This window comes from Oryctolagus cuniculus, chromosome 5 (assembly GCF_051225735.1).
Source record: "Oryctolagus cuniculus isolate XC-2025 breed Fujian yellow rabbit chromosome 5, ASM5122573v1, whole genome shotgun sequence".
NCBI lineage: Eukaryota > Metazoa > Chordata > Mammalia > Lagomorpha > Leporidae > Oryctolagus > Oryctolagus cuniculus.
The window spans coordinates 102,530,613-102,552,867 of NC_142871.1; the positions used below are offsets into that span (position 1 = coordinate 102,530,613).

The 22,255-nt window shown below is 40.1% G+C and overlaps 1 protein-coding gene across 1 annotated transcript in view; it reads right to left on the minus strand.

The window, feature by feature from the left end:
- Nucleotides 1-22,255, minus strand: part of COL19A1 (collagen type XIX alpha 1 chain) — a 406,965-nt gene that overhangs the window by 90,307 nt on the left and 294,403 nt on the right. The window contains exons 19-28 of the mRNA XM_051855528.3: nucleotides 21,849-21,890; nucleotides 13,703-13,765; nucleotides 8,890-8,925; nucleotides 7,374-7,409; nucleotides 7,225-7,278; nucleotides 6,480-6,533; nucleotides 4,265-4,318; nucleotides 3,188-3,277; nucleotides 2,069-2,113; nucleotides 1,883-1,960 (exon numbers count right to left, since the gene is read on the minus strand). Of these exons, the coding sequence (XP_051711488.2) occupies nucleotides 1,883-1,960; nucleotides 2,069-2,113; nucleotides 3,188-3,277; nucleotides 4,265-4,318; nucleotides 6,480-6,533; nucleotides 7,225-7,278; nucleotides 7,374-7,409; nucleotides 8,890-8,925; nucleotides 13,703-13,765; nucleotides 21,849-21,890 (552 nt within the window). The remainder of the gene's footprint in view (nucleotides 1-1,882; nucleotides 1,961-2,068; nucleotides 2,114-3,187; nucleotides 3,278-4,264; nucleotides 4,319-6,479; nucleotides 6,534-7,224; nucleotides 7,279-7,373; nucleotides 7,410-8,889; nucleotides 8,926-13,702; nucleotides 13,766-21,848; nucleotides 21,891-22,255) is intronic.

Here is a 22,255-nt window from a genome sequence, read left to right on the forward strand (position 1 = left end):
TGGAACTAGAAATGTGCCAGGGGATTTCGACTCAATCTTACCAAGGAGGCAGGTACCAATGCCAGCGCACTTGGTAAAGTGATAAGTATAAATATACAACCGATCAAAAAGATAGGGTATGTGTCGATGAGATTTCACAAATAAGACCAGTGTAAGCAAGTAATGAAGGATAGAATTAAAAGGGAGAGAATGATCCTGCAGGGAAAACAGGACACACAGCAGACTCATAGAATGGCAGCACTCCTGCCTCAGAATCAACCCTTGGGACATTCGGATCTGGCTAAAAGGTCCATGAGAGTCTCACAGGCATGGAAAGCCATGACACGGTGGCAAAAAACAATCTAAATGAAAGATCCTGGCGAACAAGACCCCAGCAGAAGGAACAGGCCATCAAGGAGAGAGGCGCCTTTCTCTGAAGGGAGGAAGGAACCTCCACTGTGATATGGCCTTGACTAAACAAGTTCAGAGTTGGTGAACTCAAGGGGCTTCCATAGCCTAGACAGCTCATAGCAAGAGTCTCGGGTGATTGCCGACGTCATAAATAAGAGTGCCAATTATTAATCAACAAAGGGAGTCACTGGGTACATGCTCCCCACGTAGGATCTCTGTCCTTGATGTGTTTTACTATGAAACTTAAAAACAACACTACTAGTCGAACAATACCCTATACTTTGTGCGGTTGTGTGAGTGCAGCCTGTTGAAATCCTTGCTTAGTATATACTAAGTTGATCTTCAGTATATGAAGGTAACTGAAAATGAAACTCGATGAAGGGCAGGATGGGAGAGGGAGTAGGAGAGGGGAGGGCCACGGGAGGGAGGGAGGTTTGGGGAGGGGGGAGCCACAACAATACACAAGTTGCACTTTGTAAATTCACATTTATTAAATAAAAAAAATAACTACATAACAAACAAACAAAAAGAACGTAATACTTTACCCCTTTGGTATTTTTTATGTTCTACTTAAAACTATTGGTTGAACTCTGTAATTAATACACAATTACTCTTAGGTGTTTAATTAATGCTATAACTAGTACTCAAATAGAATTTTACACTTTGTGTTTCTGTGTGGGTGTAAACTGTGGAAATCTTTACTTAATATATGCTAAATTGATCTTCTGTATATAAAGATAATTGTAAATTAATCTTGATGTGAATGGAAGGGGAGAGGGAGTGGGAGAGGGGAGTGTTGTGGGTGGGAGGGAAGTTATGGGGGGGGGAAAGCTATTATAACCCATAAGCTGTTCTTTGGAAATTTATGTTCATTAAATAAAATAAAATATATATAAAAAAATACCTGTTCTTCCAAAAGATACGATATACAGGTTTTTGGCATCATTTCATTTATACATACTCCAACCACTTTATTTTTTAAATATTTGTTTTGAAATTATTCATATTTATGGGGTACAGTGTGATACTACAATAAATGTATATTATATATACTGATCCAATCAATGTAATCAGTTTTCTCATCTACTTATCTTTATATTTGGGGATAGCCACTTTAAAAATTATTTTTTTACTTTCTTTTCATTAAAAATAAGCAGTAATATATAACTACCTGATATTATAATTAGGTATTCTTATCATCTTGCAAACATGCACTCATAGTTATCAATATATAGACCTGGAAGGATTAAATTGATTGCTTTTAATCTAAAATGAGTGCATCTGTGATCAGCCCATGTAAGTCAAACAAGAGTACTCTCTCTGTGCTTAGCTGTGTAATCGCAACGCTGATCAATCCTCTCTGGATAGGGTTGATTTATACATCTTCCTCTGACCTTTCTTTTCTTTTCTTCCTATTAAAATTTGCCACAGGATTTTGTCTCATAATATTAAAGTCAACAAGGTTACAAGAACTCAACTGAATTTCACTTACAGCTCGGCCAGGAATTCCTATTCCTGGTGGGCCTATGTCTCCTGGGGAGCCATGGACACCTGGCAGTCCCCTTTCACCCTGTGAAATGAGATGTTTCAATTAGGGCAAGGTTCACGTGAGAAGAATATTTCTGCTGTGTTTAATTAATTATTAGTTCTTTTTAAATTAAGTATGATATTTTTCTACCTTTGGCCCTCGTGGACCGGGTGCTCCAGGATTTCCATCTAAACCCTAAAGGAAACAGAAAAGGAGGTAAATGAATTTCTTTTTCTAAAAAGGTTAAAAACATCTGAGAAGTCATTACTGAAAAATATTTTATTCCTTTATCTTACTTGAATAAAAGCTTTTTTATAATAGGAAAAGGAACCAGGAACACATTTAAATAGGGTTTACATTCTGTATAGTTACTTTAAATAGAAGAGGTGCTTTTTCCTATAAAACAAGGCATCCAATATTGAGAACTATTATTATAATTTATTAATGCAAAGAATTTAAAGAGGATGAGGCAAAAAGACAATACATAGAAGAACACTGGTTATTTAAACTTTCCCAGCAATGCAGTTTTCTATATCTTGGGAATAGTCTGGATTACAAAGTCATTCTCTGCAAATGACAACCTACGGTGCTATGTGCAAAGCTTTTTTTTTTTTTTATAAAGATTTACTTATTTATTTGAAAGGCAGAGTTATAGAGAGACAAGGAGAAATTCAGAGAGAGAGAGAGATGGATACAGACAGACAGACAGACCGATCTTCGCTCTCTTGGTTCACTCCCCAAATGGCTCCAACAGCAGAGACTAGGACAAGCTAAAGCCAGGAGCCTGGCCCCTGTCTAGTCTCCCATGTCAGTAGCAGAGGTCCAAGCACTTGGACCATCTTCCCCTGATTTTCCAGGCACATTAGCAGGGAGCTGCATCAGAAATGGAGCAGCCAAGACTCGAATCAGCACCCACATAGGATGCTGGTGCTACAGGTGACAGCTTAATCCACTGAGCCACCATAGTGATCCAAGTTCTTCTGTTTTAAGATAGTGTTCTAGGAAGAGTTACGGTTTAAAATTAGGGCTCATTCAACAGAGTTCAAGGGACCTATGCATTTTCCAAAGTCATATGCAAAATGTGTGCATATGTATTTTCTTGAGAGACCTTGCAACAAACTTTCAAAACGGCTATATCTCTGATCTAAAGAACAAAATGGACAATTCTTTTTTTGTAGCCCTAAACTTATTTCTATACCTGTGCTTTAAAACTAGGGGCTCATAAGTGTAATTAATAAGTTAAAGTTACAGTAAAAGTCTGGTACTTACTGGCTCCCCTGGCAGGCTTTCCCCTGGAGGACCAGCCTCACCTTTTGGACCTGGAAGTCCAGGAGGGCCTATAATCCCACCAGGATCTCCCTGAAAAACAAAAGCAAAACAAAAAAACAATGTGAGATTCTTACTTCTTTGCTCAGGTTTACAATGGGAATTAGTTTCCATCATTTTAAGCTCTCATCATAGCTAAAGTTCATTCATTAATTTTTTCCTTCATCAATTATATTTACTGAGTGTTCAATCATGTTAGACACTGTTTTATTAAAAATTATTTATTTAACTGGGGGGAGAGAGAGTGGGACAGAGAACACACGAGCACAAGCCAGCTTTCATCTGCTGGTTTGTCCCCCAAATGCCCGCAATGGCCAGGCCAAAGTGGGGAGCAAAGGAACTCAATCCAGGCCCCCCATGTGAGTGTTAGGAACCCAACTGCTTGAGTTTTTATTATTTCCTCACAGTGTTAGCATTAGCAGGAAGCTGGAGCCACGAGCCAGAGCAGAGCCAGGTACTCCAATGTGGATATTAGATATGGGCATCCTAACAAACATCCTAACCACTAATGGTTAGGATGCCTGCTCCTAGGCATTATTATAACTTTCATAAATTAATTATTTTAGTGAGTTATATTATAGTAAGTCTAGCAGTATCACAAAATATTCATGTATATAAGTATATGCACAAAAGACATTTCTATTCATAAAGTTGTTTCAGTGATCTGTATGGGCCTCTTTTTTATTCTCCAATTATTCAGCAATGTTATTTTAATGTAGATATCAAGAAATAGGTTATGAAAGATTAAGGTATTTCTTCAGTCTGTCGTAAATTGAGAGTTGAGCCTACAACAGACTCTCTGAGTCAGTTCATTTTTTCATTTAGTGATTCATTGTCAGAATTAGTGCTGTGTTGTTACAGTGCACAATTCCAGGGGACGCTGTTCACATCATAGGTGACTATCTATCTTCTGTACAACCCCTGAAGCCCTGTGCTAGCCTTTCACTTCCCCAATGCCATTATGATCTTCTCTTTCTCCTAATTACTTAGTATACAAAATGAGTAAAATACAAACAATACCTTTTCTCCTTTAATTCCTTGTTTTCCTGGGATACCATGTTCTCCTGGCAAGCCCTGGAAAAATTCAAAATAAAGACAAAGAGTAGTTATAACATCTCTTTTTATAACATTTCTATCTATGAATATTTATTAAGAAAACAGAATCTCAACATATAATCTTTAAGGGGATGGATTGATATTGGCCTGTTAGGTAGAGAGAAACACTGGTGAAAATATGTTGCTTCTCGTTTCAGGTGAAGTCATTTGGATGTAAAGGGCAAGGAACTAAATAAAGGAGAATTGAACCAAATGTCCCACCCACAGCATTGCAAGGAGTGGAAGGATGATGGTTGGTAGCACCATATCATGATTCAGGACAAAGGAGTAAATAGGAGAATATGGTTCTATTATATTTTGTCAACAACGTCTTTGTCCCTTTTGATCTCATTCTCCTTTTAGCTCCAGCCCTTACCACTTAATCTCAATTCATGGGAGTCTTGAGGTTCTGCCAATGCCATCAGCATTTTCTCTTTCCATAAGATCTCTCCACTAGGTATACAAGTAGTAGTAGTCTATTAATTGGTTTGAGAGTGCAATAAAATGCTTTGCTCTGTGAACTTTTTGTTCAAACTACCAAGAAGAATATATATGCTGACCAATAGATCCCTGGAGGCTCAGGTAGTGATCAGTCTCTAAGAAGTTACAGTCCTAAATAGCACTCTGGCCTCAGAATCAGCCCTAAAGGCATTCGGAGCTGGCTGAAAAGCCCATGAGAGTATTTCAGGCATGGAAAGCCAAGACACTCTGGCAAAAGATCTCTGTGAGTGAGATCCCAGTGGAAAGAACAGGTCTTCAAAGAAGGAGGTACCTTTATCTGAAGGGAGGAGAGAACCTCCACTTTGACTATGACCTTGTCTAAACAAGATAAGAGTCGGAGAACTCAGAGGGCTTCCATAGCCTTGGAAACTCATGACTGGAGCATAGGGAGATTACTGATGCCATAGACAGGAGTGTCAATTGGTAAAGTCAACAACAGGAGTCACTGTGCACTTACTCCTCATGTAGGATCTCTGTCCTTAACGTGCTGTACACTGAGGCTTAATGCTATAACGAGTACTCAAACAGTATATTTCACTTTGTGTTTCTATGGGGGTGCAAACGACTGAAATCTTTACTTAATGTACACTAAACTGATCTTCTGTAAAAAAAAAAAAAAAAAGAAAGAAAGAAATTATCAATTCCCAACTTGACTCTCACTGGGATTAAACATGACAATAGGTCTGACCTGATTTCATCATCATTTAAAAAAAATCATCTATTATTTTTCACTTTATGTTTCTGTGTGGGAGCAAACTGTTGAAATCCTTACTTAATGTATACTAAGCTGATCTTCTGTATATTAAGATAATCGAAAATGAATCTTGATGTGAATGGAAGGGGAGAGGGAGTGGGAAAGGGGAGGGTTGTGGGTGGGAGGGACGGTATTGGGGGGAAGCCATTGTAATCCATTTTATATTCATTAAGTAAAAGTTAAAGAAAAGAAGTTACAGTCAAGTATTTTTCTTATTTTTGCTAACATGTGGATGATGGTGAGCTCCTAGCACCCAGTTTTCAGGAATGTAGGAAGGTTGTATGCAGGACAGAAAACTGCTCTGGAAGCATGGGTGGAAAAGCACATTTAAAGAGTGTGTGTACGTTGGGGGTGGGTGGTGGGTGTGAGTCCACTAAAGCTAGGTTATAATGCAACCTGAAGCTCTTCCTCCAACTGTACTATAGAAATACTCTCAACCAAGATCTGCTTTTTGGGATGGTGCTTACTAGAAGACAACAGACACTCTCAAAGTGTCTTCCCTAGATGAAGACTTGAACAAAAAGTCATGCATATTGGAAATTGTTGCTTTTTTCTCTAGTTTTCTTTAATTTCTTTTGATTTTTCCAGTCTCCTCTACTGCTGGTGCACCACTGACAAGCATGTCCAGGATGATAACTTAGTTCACTTGAGTTCCAAAGACAAATGTATTAGAACAATGATACTCAAAAGGACTTCACATGAATACATGAAGGGACTATTCTTCCCGATAGCTCTGACATTCGATGTGATCAGTTTATGTGGTGGAAATGAGCCATGCCTTTGGGAAGTGGTGCATAACTGAGTCACAATGAGCAGATGCTGACATTGTTTAAAACAAATCTTAGTTTCCATTTCATTTCAAAACATCAAAGACACTATACATACAACATCTCCAGGTGGTCCTCTGGGCCCCATGATGCCTGCAGGTCCTTGCTGACCCTAAGATAGAAAGTGATATGAACCGTTACTTTGTTATTAAAAAAAGACACTATGCCCGACTGTGTGTAAAACATGATGTGGCCTTTATCAATAGAAAGTGAACTTCCCAGCTTTCCACCTACTCTGTATAGTGCTGAAATGTAAATATACTTTGGCTTACCAAGATAGTTTCTAGATGTTATCATTTAATGGGTCTGTGTTCACCAGCAGGTGATGATAACTGAATAACTTGCCTTACCCACGGGCTGGGAGCACACCACATTAATCTCTGCTGCATCTCTCCAAAGCTGCTCTCTTTCTTGGGTCACTCCCAAAGAATCCCACAAGGGAAACCCAGTATCCAGGACTGCATAATTTTGGCTTAGAAATTGAATACTGAGCTCTATCCCTTTTAGGAGTACAGTTCAGTGACATCGATTTAACTCACATTGTTTACTCTTAAAGCTTTTAGGGATGCTATTGTGAATATGCTCTGAAAGAGAGTTTAAAAATAGTATTGTGAGCAAAAATGGCAAGTCAGTATGTGTATAATAAATGTAGCAAAAGGGGGGTGGAATCACTATGGAAACGGGAAAAAAGCTCTGAGCGCACTTGTGAAGCAAATGAGAGGCACATCAAAGTATCTTGTTTTACACAGAATGGCTATGATTCCCAAATTATTTCTGATGTATCTTAGTTGTGTCTTCCGTACCTTTAGTCCTGGGCTGCCTATTAAACCTGGCGGACCAGGATCTCCAGGTTCTCCCTAAACATATAGGTGGGAAGGAAAGTTAAATGTCACTGTAATTTTCCCAACCTCATGAAGGTTAGAGATAAAAGTGAAGAATACCAGGACATTACCTTTACTCCTTGTAAACCTACTGTCCCAGGTTCTCCCTGTAAATCAAATGAACACCATTTGTGTACTCCTTAAATTCAGATGGAGATTAATATTTTTGATACTTTAATTGAATTTCTACTAATTAACATACAATAAAGGGGGTAATTCTATAGGACATGATGAAATCAAGAGAGGGTCCATTCTAAAACATGATTCATTGCTGATAAATAACACTACTTCCCTTTTTAAAAATAATATTTTCTTCTCCCAAAGCCACTTTGACACCATGTTTCATTAGTAACCACTGAATTTTCTACTTAACTGACAATGTTATGATTTTTTTTTTAAAGATTTACTTATTTATTTGAAAGTCAGAGTTACACAGAGGAGAGGTGGAGAGAGAGAGAGAGGTCTTCCATCCACTGGTTCACTCCACAACTGACTGCAATGGCCGAAGCTGCACCGATCTGATGCCAGGAGCTAGGAGCTTCTTCCAGGTCTCCCACGCGGATGCAGGGGCCCAAGGACTTGGGCCATCTTCTTCTGCTTTCCCAGGCCATAGCAGAGAGCAGGATTGGAAGTGGAACAGCTGGGACTTGAACTGGCACCTATATGGAATGCCGGTACTGCAGGTGGCAGCTTTACTCCCTACACCACAGCACCAGCCCCTGTGATTATCTACCAGTTATTTTCATATCCCGGAGAATTAAAACTAGAGGGCAGTTGAAGGGCCAACATTGTGGTGCAGTGAGTGAAGTTGCTGCCTGTGATACCTGCATCCCATATGGGCACCGGTTCATGTCCCCATTGCTCCACTTCCAATCCAGCTCTCTGCCAATGCACCTGAGAAAGCAGTGGGAGATGGTCCAAGTGCTTGGGACCCTGAACCCAGATGAAGTTCCAGGCTCCTAGTTTCTATCAGGCCTAACCTTGGTCATTGCAGCCGTTTGGAGAATGAACCATTGGACAGAAGATCTCTTTCTCCCTCTCTGTAACTGCCTTTCAAATAAATAAATGGTCTAAAAAATCTATCAGTTGAAGGGTGAGGGGTAGTAGAATATAAGGGGATATGTGTTATTGATTCTACTATCAGGTATATTTACTTAATGAAAAAAGAAAGATAACTAAGACTATACAGAAGACAATATTAGATATCATGATATCCTTTTCTATGACTTATTTGTGTTTGATAAATCAAATTTGGGTCATTCATAGAATTCTTGAGAAAAGCTGTATCTTCTATTTTAGTTTTTTATTTCAGCTATCCCAGGTAAATGTCTTTTATGACTTTTATTCCCAATCATCAATAGAAGCGAGTTAAAGAAAACAAATGTTAAAATATCATCACATGATAGCATTTAACAAGGTTTAACATTTCTCATGTATCAAAAGAGTCAAAAGTCCCCAAAGACAAAGTAAAATGCTCAGGCAGCTTATTTTATCAAATCTATTAGATCTAAAGTAAACATAACAGAGATCGGGGGAAAGAAATCAATGAAGTAGAAAATCCAAGATAGTGAGAAAATATCTACTTACTCTGTCTCCTTTTTCACCTTTTGTAAAAGGTTCCCCCTAGGAAAATGGGGAGAAAATAGAATCAATTATGAACACTTTTAGGAAAGAAGTCTCCAAAGCTAGAAATGGATAAATCCTGCTGGCCAAACTCAGGCCTCCATTATAAATGATTCAGAGTTGTCACAGAATCTTGCAGCTTAAAAGGAGCTCAAGAGAACTAATTTACAAATTATTCAAATTATTTCATATTCCCAAAGAATCAATGAAAAAATCATCCTAATACCAACTAGAGAATACTGAGAGGCTGACACACTGGAATGATTCCCAGGGCCAAAGCTTCCTATGGCCTTGTTCTAGAAGATGTCACACACATCCATTTGGAGGCAGAACAGGAGTGATGGCATCAAAGGGTTGAATGGAAAAGCATTCATCTCAATTCTTCTAGTTGAATCATTTTAATAAGTAAAATTAATTTTAAAATTAGTTTTCTAATTTTCATTTTTAGTTTAATGAAAATTACTTAAAAAGGTTAATTACTGGGTGAATAAGAGTTCAAATGTGTGAAACTGATAATGGTTCTTGTTGGGTTTATGAAGCTCCAAGGGGATAACTATTATTAACCAACACTCTCCCCGTCACTGATCTACTATCACCCCAAGGTAGCCTCAACATATAGCCACATACATACATACACAAGCCAGCCTTCTCTTACTACCTTCTGTTCTTGAAGTTATATGTACATGGTCCCAACATCACAGCAATACTGTCTAAAACACAGTATTGTTACTTTAAGAATGAAGGAAGAGAATCAGGTTGTCACTCTTGTCATAATTCCCTCTACTTCTCTAAAACAGCATTCATCACATGTCATGCTTCCTTTTTCCACTTGGCTGTACACTCCGTGAGTCTTGGTTGTAATTCACCCTGTCTGTCATGGCATCTCTAGTGTGTCACACACACCTTCACACTGTTGGTGTCAAAGGTTCATTAGATAATTTATAGTCATGCAAATACAAAAATAATAGCTAGCATTTATTAAATTCTTACAATGTACTAACCACTGTTCTAATCACTTTATATCTAAACATAGTGAATCCTTACGTGTCAGTGGGGTAGGTGCTGTCAGCCTACCCATTTACAGGTGAGGACACTAAGGCACATGGAAGCAAGATAATTTTTCCAACATCACAACACCAGTAAGAGGTGATCCAGGATTTAAATTCAGGCAGTCTTATTTCCTTTCTAGTTCCAGCTGGTTTAGTCTGTTTGATTTGATTTTATAATTTGATTTATTATTTGCATTGAGTTGTAAAATGGAAACTATAAATTAAAAAAATTCATACAAAAGTCAAGAGAAAATGTAAAAATCATTACGGTAGATTTTGCAACCATGGGTTTTCTTAGGGACTGCTATAGTCAAATACAGCACTCATGACAGATCAGTGAGCACTAAGTGGGCCTCTGCTTTCACCACATGTCACATGTGTTAGGGACCATAGGGCTCACTTTCTTCTCTCCCCTTAGTCCTAGTTGCCATGCAGTTCCACAGGGCCATGCAGCTGGTTCTGACAACGGAATGTGAACAGAGGTGACCAAGGCAATGAGAAACCCCCTCCAAATCATCCAGTCACTTTCCAGTCATTTTCCTGTGGTGGTCGCTAAGAGGGTTGTGTGTACCTGAGAGCATAATTACATGACGGTCATCAGTGGGCCATGTGTAGTGTGGAGAAACTGCCCACCTCTCTCAACTGAACCACACCAGACATATAATCTGTGTAAGAGATAACCTTTCTTAAGCTATGCCATGGAAATTTCAGGGTTCATTTGTTACTTAATATAAGCTGACTATTATACTCCATGACTGTTCAACATGATCAAATCTTTGATCATTGGTTAATTTCTACACATTAGATTGGGATTTTATTTATATTCTTGCTTTTCAGGATTCATTACAAAAACTGTTTATTTTTCAAGATAGGAAATGGTATCAATTAGATATAAGCCTCTTTTGCTTATATTACATTGCTCATATCATTGCTTCCTTAGAGTTGCTGTCAAACTCAAAAGCCAAATTGACGAAAGTAAATGGTTGTAAAAGAAAACAAACATAAAACAAAACCAGGGGCCTGGATATCTAGACATGTGACATTCAGACATTGAAACTTGGTGCCAATGGCTACTCTGCAGACCAAGTCACTTAAACCTTTTATAGTCTCCTTTTCCTAATCTATAAAATCAAGGAGTTCAACCAGATGATTTCCTGAGAATATTTCAACTCTCATGTATTACACATCTAGCCATATTTTAAATGTCCAGTAGTTGGGGACAAAGTGCCTCCTGAAGAGTTGCCACTCAGGACTGGAGATTCAGGATCAATTTTGGATGAAGATTTCCCATCGTTTGGGCCTCTGGTTACTATGCAAAATCAAGTTTAGATTGTGTTCCGGAATAGGGAGGTTGAGAACACAAAGAGTTAAACCACTCTGTATGATAATGTAATTTTTTATGTGGGGTAGGGGAAGAAAGTAGGCAATGATGTATGGAGAAGTTGGAATAATTTAGGATTAGGAGGGAGCTGGCAAAGAGAAGAGTTAGTAGGAAAGGCAGCCTGTTTGTCTTGAACAAAGAATACAGTGCTAAAGGCAGTCTCAGTGGGATGGGGGCTGACCTTGAATGCTGATAGTAAGAAAGCTAGAGGGGATCTCTTAAGGGGAGAAAAGACCTATCACACCTGGCAACTGTGAAATCCTCCAACCCTTGCTACTCAAAGTGTTGGTTCCCAGTCCAATAGCACCAGCATCATCTGGGAGCCGGCAAGCCTCAGGCCCCATCCTAGATCTACAAAATTAGAATCAGCAGGATTCAAGTGGATGCTTGTATTTAAGAAGCACTGTTATAACTCAATGAAAGTTTCTCTTTTCTGCTCTGTAATTTCCTGATTTTCCAGCAGAAGCTTAGTAAAGCTTACTGTCAGGTCCTCCAAGTATTACATGGAAATTAGAAAAGGTGGGTGTCAGAGCTCAGGCTTGGCAGGGAGACAGTGAAGACCAAAAGGAGCCCCTACAGCCTGCTGGTAAGAACCCCCAAATGGGGGACATCAGGAGGGAGTGGGCAGGTGGCAGGGGCAACTGGAGGCTGAATTGGTGAGAAAGATAAGATTTCCCAGACCTTGGAAATCCTCAGTTGGGGAATCCTGTTAAAGACTGTTACTGTCTACAGTTGCACAGAGGCTTGGATTAGATACTAAGGGCAGGTACCAGTCCTCAAGGTACCCAGGTTATGGTGCTGATGGTAAAGCTGCCTGAGAAAACTGTCCTGACTAAAGATGCTTACTTTCAAAAGCTGAAGCAAGAAGGAAAATTTGGCTTTGCAACATTAAGTACTTATTGTTCCTGTTTGTTATGCTGGCATTTTAGTGACCACTCCCTTCTATATTTCCCGGTAAACCAATATTCCTTATTCACTCCGGCAAGGAAAGATAAAAGAGATTTAAAAATACATATTAAATTTAAAAACCTCACAAAGATAAAACATTTGTTAAGCCTGATTCTTGCTGATTCTTGGGGGCTACTTTTTGGGGCCAGTATTTTTCTGGTAACTAGGATCATTATTATCTCTTTAGGTGGTCCTATTTTACTATAAATCATATTATAGTTTTTTTCTTTTTTATGCTACCCAAAGAACTAAATTTTAAAAGAAACTAGCCATAGTAATATTAGAAGGTGACTTCGGGGGGTTGGAGCATGAGGTTAATCCTCCGCCTGTGGCGCCGGCATCCCATATGGGCGCCAGGTTCTAGTCCCGGTTGCTCCTCTTCCAGTCCAGCTCTCTGCTGTGGCCCGAGAGGGCAGTGGAGGATGACCCAAGTGCTTGGGCCCCTGCACCCACATGGGAGACCAGGAAGAAACACCTGGCTCCTGGCTTCGGATCGGCGCAGCTCCGGCCTTTGCAGCCATTTGGAGAGTGAACCAACGGAAGGAAGACCTTTCTCTCTGTCTCTTTCTCTCACTGTCTGTAACTCTACCTGTCAAATAAATAAATAAAATCTTAAAAAAAAAGTGACTTGGGAATCCACTTTTATCTTAGGAAAACCAAGAAAGAAAAATAACTTCAGAAGATATGCTGAGAACAGTTGCCTGATCAAATGGATAAATGCTCCTGATTTTTTGATACATTGTTATTTATTATTCATGTTGCTATAATGTTTGACTGTAACAGGACAGCAGGGTGATTTTAAACCCTAGGTTCTAGAATCAGTCCACCAAGATGTGACTCATGGCTCCAATATGTATTAGCTGTGTGACCTGGGGATGTTGCTATCTTCTATGCTTCACTTTCCGCATCAGAAGAATGGAGGTGCTAAACTCTACCTCAGGACATTTTTAAGCAGATTGAGTGAGTTAATACATGTGTGGACATAGTACCTGCTAAAGCATATACCTGCTTCTGGATCTTATCTATTTTTCATTCACCATGACAGAGAAAACCAAGGTATATGGAATTGGGAATGCTTTGGAAAAATATTTTTCATTATATTATATATATGAAATATATATATTTTATTTCATTCACTTCATTATTTCATATATACTTTGTTTTAATAATTATGCACCTATAATGTTAAATATATATTTAAATATTTTATTTTATAAATTATATTTAATATATTCATGTGTATTTAATATAATTATACATTAAAATTTTAAATTAGTTCATTATTTCATATACATATTTCATTCTCTCTATATTATATATTTCTATATATTATAAAATTATATATATATATATACATATATATATATCCTTCATTCGCGCTTAACACTTTATGACTTACAGGTTCTCCTTTTTGCCCTTTAGGGCCAACAGATCCTGGAAATCCTGGTAGTCCAGTTTCACCCTTTCAGGACAAAGCAGAGGAGAGATTTTGCATGAAGTTAGATGAACAACGCTGCTTCAACTGACAGATCCAACCACAGACTTTATCGAACAGTGAACAAGAGACATGGAAGTTCTGAATCTTGGGCTATTTGCTTAATAATGTGTTTGTCAACACCTTACATTGCCTTTAGGACTTTTAGAAATTCACAATATTTCATTATGGTATTTGAAATTAATGTGAAACAGAAGTTAAGTGTTTTCAAGGCCAGAACACCTACAGGAGAAAAAGTTACAAATTTGATCTAGTGTACTACAAAAATTATGGATTTTTGTGATCTCAAACAAGTGAGATTGTCTAGCTGACAATTTCAGACATTCTTTCTTTTTTTTTTTTTAGGTGGGAGGAGTTGGTAGTTATAGGCAGAAAAAATTCTCTCTCAGCTGTTCCCAGCCTTTGTGTTACTGCTTAGATCCTGTGGACAAAGAAAGCGTTCTTGTCAATGTGGTGACAGCAGCCGCTTCGAAATGTCAATGGCGCTCTGGTCAAGAATCTTGAAGAGGGATTCCTACATGACATAGAAGCTGTTCTCAGAAGACACAATCTGAGAGATAATACTCGTAGGAGGGAACTATAACACTAATCATGTATCAGAGGAGTCCAGCATTGAGTTTCCTTTTAGCATTTACCAAAATCCCTGAGTAACCACATCTTAGACAGCCACTAGGACATGAAGAATGCTGATTTTTCCGACATCCAAAGCACTTTTGCAAAATAATATTCACATTACATTTCTGCACATACATCTTTCTTGTTTATTTTTTAAATCTGACAAAAATACAGAAAACACAAAGTAGGATACATGAAATCTTGATGTATCAGGCACTTGAAATGAAATAAAAAAAATTCTCATCAAAGAAGAAACCTCATATGTCTCCCACTTGACTGTCATCCTTGAGGGAGCCACACTCATGATACTCATGGGATACTCAGGGAGCCACAGATACTCATGATCTGAGTATCTTTTCAGTCTATAGTTTTGTACCTTTACTGCCTATGTGGTATTTTAACATTATTTTGAATCTTTTAAAAAATTCATAAATAGCTTTATCTTGCATATAATACTTGGGTGGCTTTTTCAATGTTGTTTTTAATATCCATCTGCACTGATGTATGTAATCTAGCTCCTTCATTGTGTCTGCTGGATAGCACTCAAATATGCTAATGTATGAAGGCATATCTCAACCCCAGACAGGCACTTGTGTTGTCTCTAGTTTTATTTGCTATAAACAAAGTTGCAGTGAACACCCTAATTCTGATCCTTTGTGTGGACAAGCCTGTTTACAGTGTAGCCTTAAGCAAGAATCTAAAAGTTCTTCAAGTACAGATTCATTATAGTCCTAAAATCTTTGGCTTATTTCCACATTTCTATCCTAATGTATATTTTGTGATTTTGTGTAATAGACATGATTTTTTTAAAGATTTTATTTATTTGTTTGAGAGTTAGAGTTACAGACAGTGAGAGGGAGAGACAAAGAGAAAGGTCTTCCATCCGCTGGTTCACTCCCCAATGGGCCGCAATGGCTGGAGCTGCACCCATCCGAAGCCAGGAGCTTCTTTTGGGTCTCCCGTGATGGTGCAGGGGCCAAGCACTTGGGCCACCTTCCACTGTCATCTAAGGCTATGGCAGAGAGCTGGATAGGATGAGGAGCAACAGAGACTAGAGCCAGCGCCCATATGGGATGTCGGTGCTGCAGGCAGAGGATTAAACTACTGTGCCATAGTGCCAGCCCCAGCATGATATTTTTTATCAATTTGTCTCGAATTACATATTTGTATATGTTAGGAAAATGGCACAGTTTTATCTATGGCACGATCTACACCCTGATTTACATCCTAGGCTCTAGTCCCCGCTGCCATTGCTGAAAGCCAGGTAGTCACATGGCCTGACCACCAGTGTCAGCCCCACCCCCCTCCTAATGGGATTCACTGCTCTTGCTTCCCTGCCCACCCTCCAGCAAAGTTTTCAAAGGACTTGTTCCTTAACCCGTGGCTCTCTAGCCTCCTCCTCGCCTCTCTCCTCTTTCTCTCTTACTCTCCTTTTCCCTCTTCGCCCTTTCCCTCTGGTCTGCTGGGTTTTCCCCAATAAACCCTTTCCCTTACTCTGGTGTTTGGTGTGTTTTGTGATGGCCTAACAGTATGTGTAATCTTGATTTTATTATTCTTTTAGATCTCAGTATTAACTTTTCTTCCTATCAAGCTTTTAGCAGGTAATATTGAAACTGTGAAAGGCAAGGAAGCACATGGATAAGAAAGCAAAACTTCTCTCTGCTGTGGCCCGGGAAGGCAGTGGAGGATGGTCCAAGTGCGTGGGCCCTGCACCGGCATGGGAGACCAGGAGGGGGCACCTGGCTCCTGGCTTCGGATCAGTGCAGCTCCGTCTGTAGCGGCCATTTGGGGAGTGAACCATCAGAAGGAAGACCTTTCTCTCTGTCTCCCTCTCTCTGTCTATGACTCTACATGTCAAAACAAACAAACAAGAACAAGACAAAAAAAAACTTCTGGGGTCCACACTGTGGCTTAGCAGGTTAAACTGCCACCCATAGTGCCTCTATCCTATATGGGTGCTGGTTCAAGTCCCAGCTGCTCACTTTGGATCCAGCTCCCTGCTAATGTGCCTGGGAAAGCAGCAGTCAAGATGGCAAAAGTTCTTGGGCCCCTGCACCCATGTGGGAGACCTGGAAGAAGCTCCTGGCTCCTGGTTTTGGATTGGCCCAGCTCTGGCCATTGCGGCCATTTGGGGATGATCTCTCTCTCTCTTTCTCCCCTTGTAACTCTGCCTTTCATGTAAATAAAGAAATCTTTAAAATAAAGCAAAACAGCAGACTTAATATGCATATTCGAGGTCCGTGTTTCCTGAAGTCCTGTAATCTGCATACCAACTCCAGATTTTTGCTATGCTCACAAGCCACCTATATATTTTCAACTTCTTTTTTCTCTAAATTAACTCACATTTTAAATGTAAATACACCCTACATTCTTTGACATAATAACCAGGAAATTTATAGTATGCTGAATATACATTTTTTGTCCTAAAGCAAAGCAAAATACAAAACTATTTTTCCCTCTAACATCTAAACCCCTAGTGTATCATCTGTCTTATACTTATCACACTGTAGGAGAAGCCTTTTTCCCCAGACGTAACACATTGTATCCAATGTCAGAAGAAGGAGAAGCTGGGAAACACTTTAAGGGACCAGTAGTTGTTTGTCCCCAACAGGAAATAAACAAGTTGCTGGTATAAGTGCACTAGGGCACATAGCATGACCTCCGTGTTACTTGTCTGGTAGAGCTAAAATACATTGTGTGAAGGTGTGAAGGAAAAATGTACCTACTAATTGCACTTGCCTAATAAAATAAAAGTATAAAGTGAGGAAAGGGTCTAGAAATTACTTATAACAATGACATCTGCAGTATATCAAAGGGAGAAGGTCAGAGAATATATATGGATGAATATGAGTAATTACCTCCATAGCTACTAAATATTTGGACTGATAGAAATGCGAGATGGGACTTCAGCGCACTAAACAGGAAGGACCCAAAGGACACTGGTACATCTCTCCTTGTGCTCCTTGGGTGAGGCTGGGCTTGGAGGAAATATTTTTTTAAGATTTATTTATTTGAAAGTCAGAGTCATACAGAGAGAGGAGAGCCAGAGAGAGAGAGAGAGAGAGGGAGAGAGCTTCCATCTGATGGTTCACTCTCCAATTGGCTGCAACGGCTGGAGCTGTGCCGATCCGAAGCCAGGAGCCAGGAGCTTCCTCTGGGTCTCCCACGTAGGTGCAAGGGCCCAAGCACTTGGGCCATCCTCTACTGCTTTCCCAGGCCAAAGCAGAGAGCTAGATCGGAAGTGGAGCAGCTGGGTCTCGAACCAGCGTCCATATGGCCAAGGTGTTAACCCGCTGCGACACAGCACAGGCCCCAAGGAGGAAATATTCAGGCCTTGTTACTTCATTTAAAATTCTGCAGCAAAAGCATCTTTTACCTGAATCTTGGGCGTATATAGGATCTTTTTTTTTTTTTAAGATTTATTTATTTATATGAAAGAGCCACACAGAGAGAGAAGGAGAGGTAGAGAGAGGTCTTCCCTCCCCATCTGCTGGTTCACCCCCCAGCTGGCCACAATGGCTGGAGTTGCGCTGATCCGATGCCAGGAGCTTCTTCTGGGTCTCTCGCGTGGACACAGGGTCCCAAAGACTTGGGCCATCTTCTACTGCTTTCCCAGGCCATAGCAGAGAGCTGTATCAGAAGCGGAGCAGCCGGGTCTCGAACCGGCGCCCATAGGGATGCCAGCACTGCAGGCGACAGCCTAACCTGCTACGTCACAGCACCAGCCCTGGGATCATTTTTAAAACATGTTTAAGATGGATGGATGCTCAGTGATTTATCACTGTGGCTGTGAGCTGAAAGACAAGGGCTGAATTTGCCCACCATTATTTAGTCACTTCTGATGTTATTTGAAAGGTCTGATGTTGAGACCATCTTTCTCCCCTGAAAGTCTGCCCTAAAATATATCTGTTATTTTCTCAGGAATCCATAGAACCTCTGCCACCTTATCCCACCGTCTCTACAAGGCCAGCAGTTCTCCTCGAGCATCTTGCGAATTCACTATCCTTTCATCACAACCTGTCAGTCCCAGCCACACTGCAGAAGAGCAATCAGTATTTCAATACTGATTAGCTGGTCACGCAGGACGTGGGAGCTCCACTCTCATTTACCATTAATAACAGCTGTGTTCCATAGTGGTTCTCACTGTATCTCAGTGTTCTTGAAGCAGGATGTGGTTGCTAACCCAGGAACAATCTGTGTATATCCCAGGGCTTGTTCCCATGCTTCATTGTAATGCTGGGTTCCAAACAGCAGGCTGATTTGGTTATTCTCTTTTGCTGGTCTGTGCACTGCACTGAGAAGTGGCATTTACATAGCAATGATGGGTCACTTATTGTTGAGGAGATGAACTTGGGAAGGTGAAGTTACAGTTCCCACACCTTTTGTCCCTTTATCACTTTGTATGGTAACTGGTGTCATGGCAACCGACTGCTGTGCTGGCTGCCCACAAGTCTGTTATGTAAGAGTTTGGCTCTGAGCCACATTTGTCTGTAAAACCATACAAGCAGTTGGGGGACATGGCTAGACACGGCAGGTGCTTGTGGATGGATATGGACACATATATGCAGCTATTGTATGTATGTAAGTGGCTGTGTGGCTGTGATTGTAGATGTCTGTGTGTGTTCAAATCCCACCACGGACACAAAGGCAGGGGCAAGTTGCCATTCCTTGCACATCTCTCACCAGCACTCTGAGTATAGGAGAGAGAAATCCACACTCTGAGTGACTCTGAGTTCTCTGACCCATCAGAATCTGAATCTGCTTGTCGTGGGTCCGAGGCCCCTGGCATACACTTATGTGTTTAAATTCTGCATCAAGTTAAATATTTTATTTACAACAGAAATTGGGCTCCTGCTCTGTTGAAATTATGGCAAGAGATGCCAAGAGGGACAAAGCCAGGTGCTAAGGATGGTAATGATGATGAATTCCAAAAAGAGCTAAATGAAACCTCACAAAAATAGACAAGAACAAACTTTTCCTAAAGACTGAATATGTGTCAGGTGTTGTGCTTTCGGATAAGTTGATCTTATCTGATTTTAATCCTCTCATCAACTCTGTGTGTATATGAATATGCCCATTTTACAAATGAAGAGACTGATACTTAGGGAAATGAATGGGATTCCCGAGGGGACCCAGCTGTTAATGCCACATCAACTTCTGATCACAAAGCTAATGCTCTTGGTGCCACACCGTGGTTCTCACTCCTGGCTGCGTATTAGAATCATTAGAATTACAGTTAAATAATGATCTAGGGGCTGGTGCTCTGGCATAGTGGGTTAAGCCTCTGCCTGCAGTGTTGGTATCCCATATGGGTGCCAGCTCAAGTCCCAGCTGCTCCACTTCTGATCCAGCTCCCTGCTAATGTACCAGTGAAAGCAGTGGAACATGGCCCAAGTCCTTGAACCCCTGTCATCCAAGTGGGAGACCCAGATGAAGCTTCTGGCTCCTGGCTTTGGCCTGGCACATTTGGTGAATGAATCAGTGGATAGAAGCGCCCCCCCCCCCCCCTCCACATCTCTGCCTTTCAAATCAATCAATCAATCTTTTAAAAAGTAATGGAGCTGAGCACTCCATCCTGGATCAGTCTGTGTAGTTTAGGGCCTAGCACAGGTATTGTCTCCAAGCTGTCCCCGTAATTCTAACGTGAAGCCAGAGTTGAGCACCACTGGGGTCCACTACAGGCATGATCAAGACCTGTGAGAACAGCTTGAAGGAACTTTAAATCTTCACTATGGTAACTCACACACAACATTATAAATTTGAAAATGAATACTTTGACTCACAATAGATACCAGGTGGATGTGTATAGTTAGGGTTGTTTTCATTCTCCTAGTAACAACTTTCATTCTTTTATGCATTATTTATTAGCAGAATCTTTCCCCTGTTAACTATAATCATAAAAATCATTTTATATGTACATTTATATCAGGTACTGCATCAGATTCCCTGTGGACTCTTCCAGGTTATTTATTTGTGTGGGAAGACACCACAGTTATGCCACTGGCTTCTTCTAATCCCATTTAAGATTCTGAAGCAATTAGAGAGGATTTTGAGCAATAGAAAAGGTCCTTAGAGTTTCAAATACACCTGTTTTACAGAATCAAATTTCTCATCAGCGAGGTCTTAAGAATTCCTAAGCAACATATGTTTTCTAATGAACATAGCAAAACCGAAGCCAGCTGTTTTGTCTCAAGAAATGAATCATCATTTAAATACTTTGAAAGTGTCACAACTCTCTTCGTTGCTCAGCTGTCCTGTGTGACAAGCTTTGGGGCTTTCATTTGCTTCCCTTCCCCCAGCCTCATGTGTCCAGTAGTTGTTTAAAATGTAATGCGTTTGTTATGGTGGGACATGGTTTCTGTAAGTGATTGGCTTACAGGAAATGATACTAATGTGTTAGCAGTAAAATCCAAGACACATAAATGGCTTATCATTGCTGGATAATCAATTATTTTTGGATGTCTTTTTCAGAATGTCAAGGTTTTATTTCTTTAGTTATTTTGCAGAAAATTTAATTTTCAATGGTCAATAGCTCCTAGTTTCTGTAGGGACTATATTTTAGCAGTATTTTCTGATCTTTTGAATAGGTGTGTTGCATTGATTTATAAGGCACAGAAGTCCTATCTTCTTGGTCTGATGTTGAAAAACCCTGCCCTCAATCAAGGGAATTTTTACTGGATGAATGAATCGAGGTAGCATTCACAGGCCACGTTCCCTCAAGAGTATTTTCCATCCTACACACCTCTGTCTGTAGATTTAATGTGTACTTTTTTTTTTTTTTCTGACAATGGCTCATTCACACTGAATCCAAGGTCATCACAATTTCAGAATCAAATAGGAGTGACACCTCTTTTGGAGTGGGCAAGTGAATCTGTCATCTTCACAGTTACCATACACAGCTAATATAATTAAACCAGTGAAAGATGACGATGAGAAAGCAATGGAAATTCATCAGTGTTTTAATTTTAAACTGTTTTGAAATAATTATTTGCTTAAACTGCAGCTGCACATTATAAAACACCTCCAGAAAACCCTCCCATAATGTCTTCTGTTTGGCTACTTAAAAAGACACAAAGCAGTGAGTTTGAGACTGAGGCGCTTTTGCCAAAGGGGTCTTCAGATAACTTTTGCCACCAACATGGATTTAGGAAACATCTCATTTGAACCAAACTTGGGACTGAATTTCTTTTATGTTAACAGCTATTTCCCCTTGGTGCGTTCCCTCCCTTGTAGCCAATTGCCACTCATCAGTTCTCACCAAGAAGCCCCCTCTGCCGCAGATGGCAGTCCTGCACGTGGAGGCTGCTGCCTGCTGCAGGCTGCACAGCCTCTCAGGGACTGAACCTACTGCTGCAGCTGCTCTACCTCTGACCTGTGAATGTGCAAGTTGCTATTCAACACGTGACCTTTTCCTTCACCTTGAAAATCGTATTACCTTTTCTCCTTTGGGGTTGCCAACTCCATGTTCACCATTTCCCTAGGTAAAAATACAACAAATTAAAGCACCACTCAAAAAAGTCCACTTATTTTTACTGCATCCAGTCTTTACTTTAAAAACATATGTAGTCAGACGATTGAAGTGTAATCACTTTTTTTTTTTTTAAGAATACTGTGACTTTTGCAGACATTTTTGTCTCTCACCATTTGCTGAATATTCCTGTGAAATAAAGTCTGTGAAATAACTCCAACTTTTAGGACCCCATCTGTCTTCTCTGTGACTTCCCAGGGAGACGCTTCTGGAGAAGTAGTGCACCCCTGGGGACAAATCGTCCAGACTCTAAATTCACACCTTGCAACCTCAGTGGGCAACCCTATGGCTGAGCTTCTTTGGCCTCCTGTTTG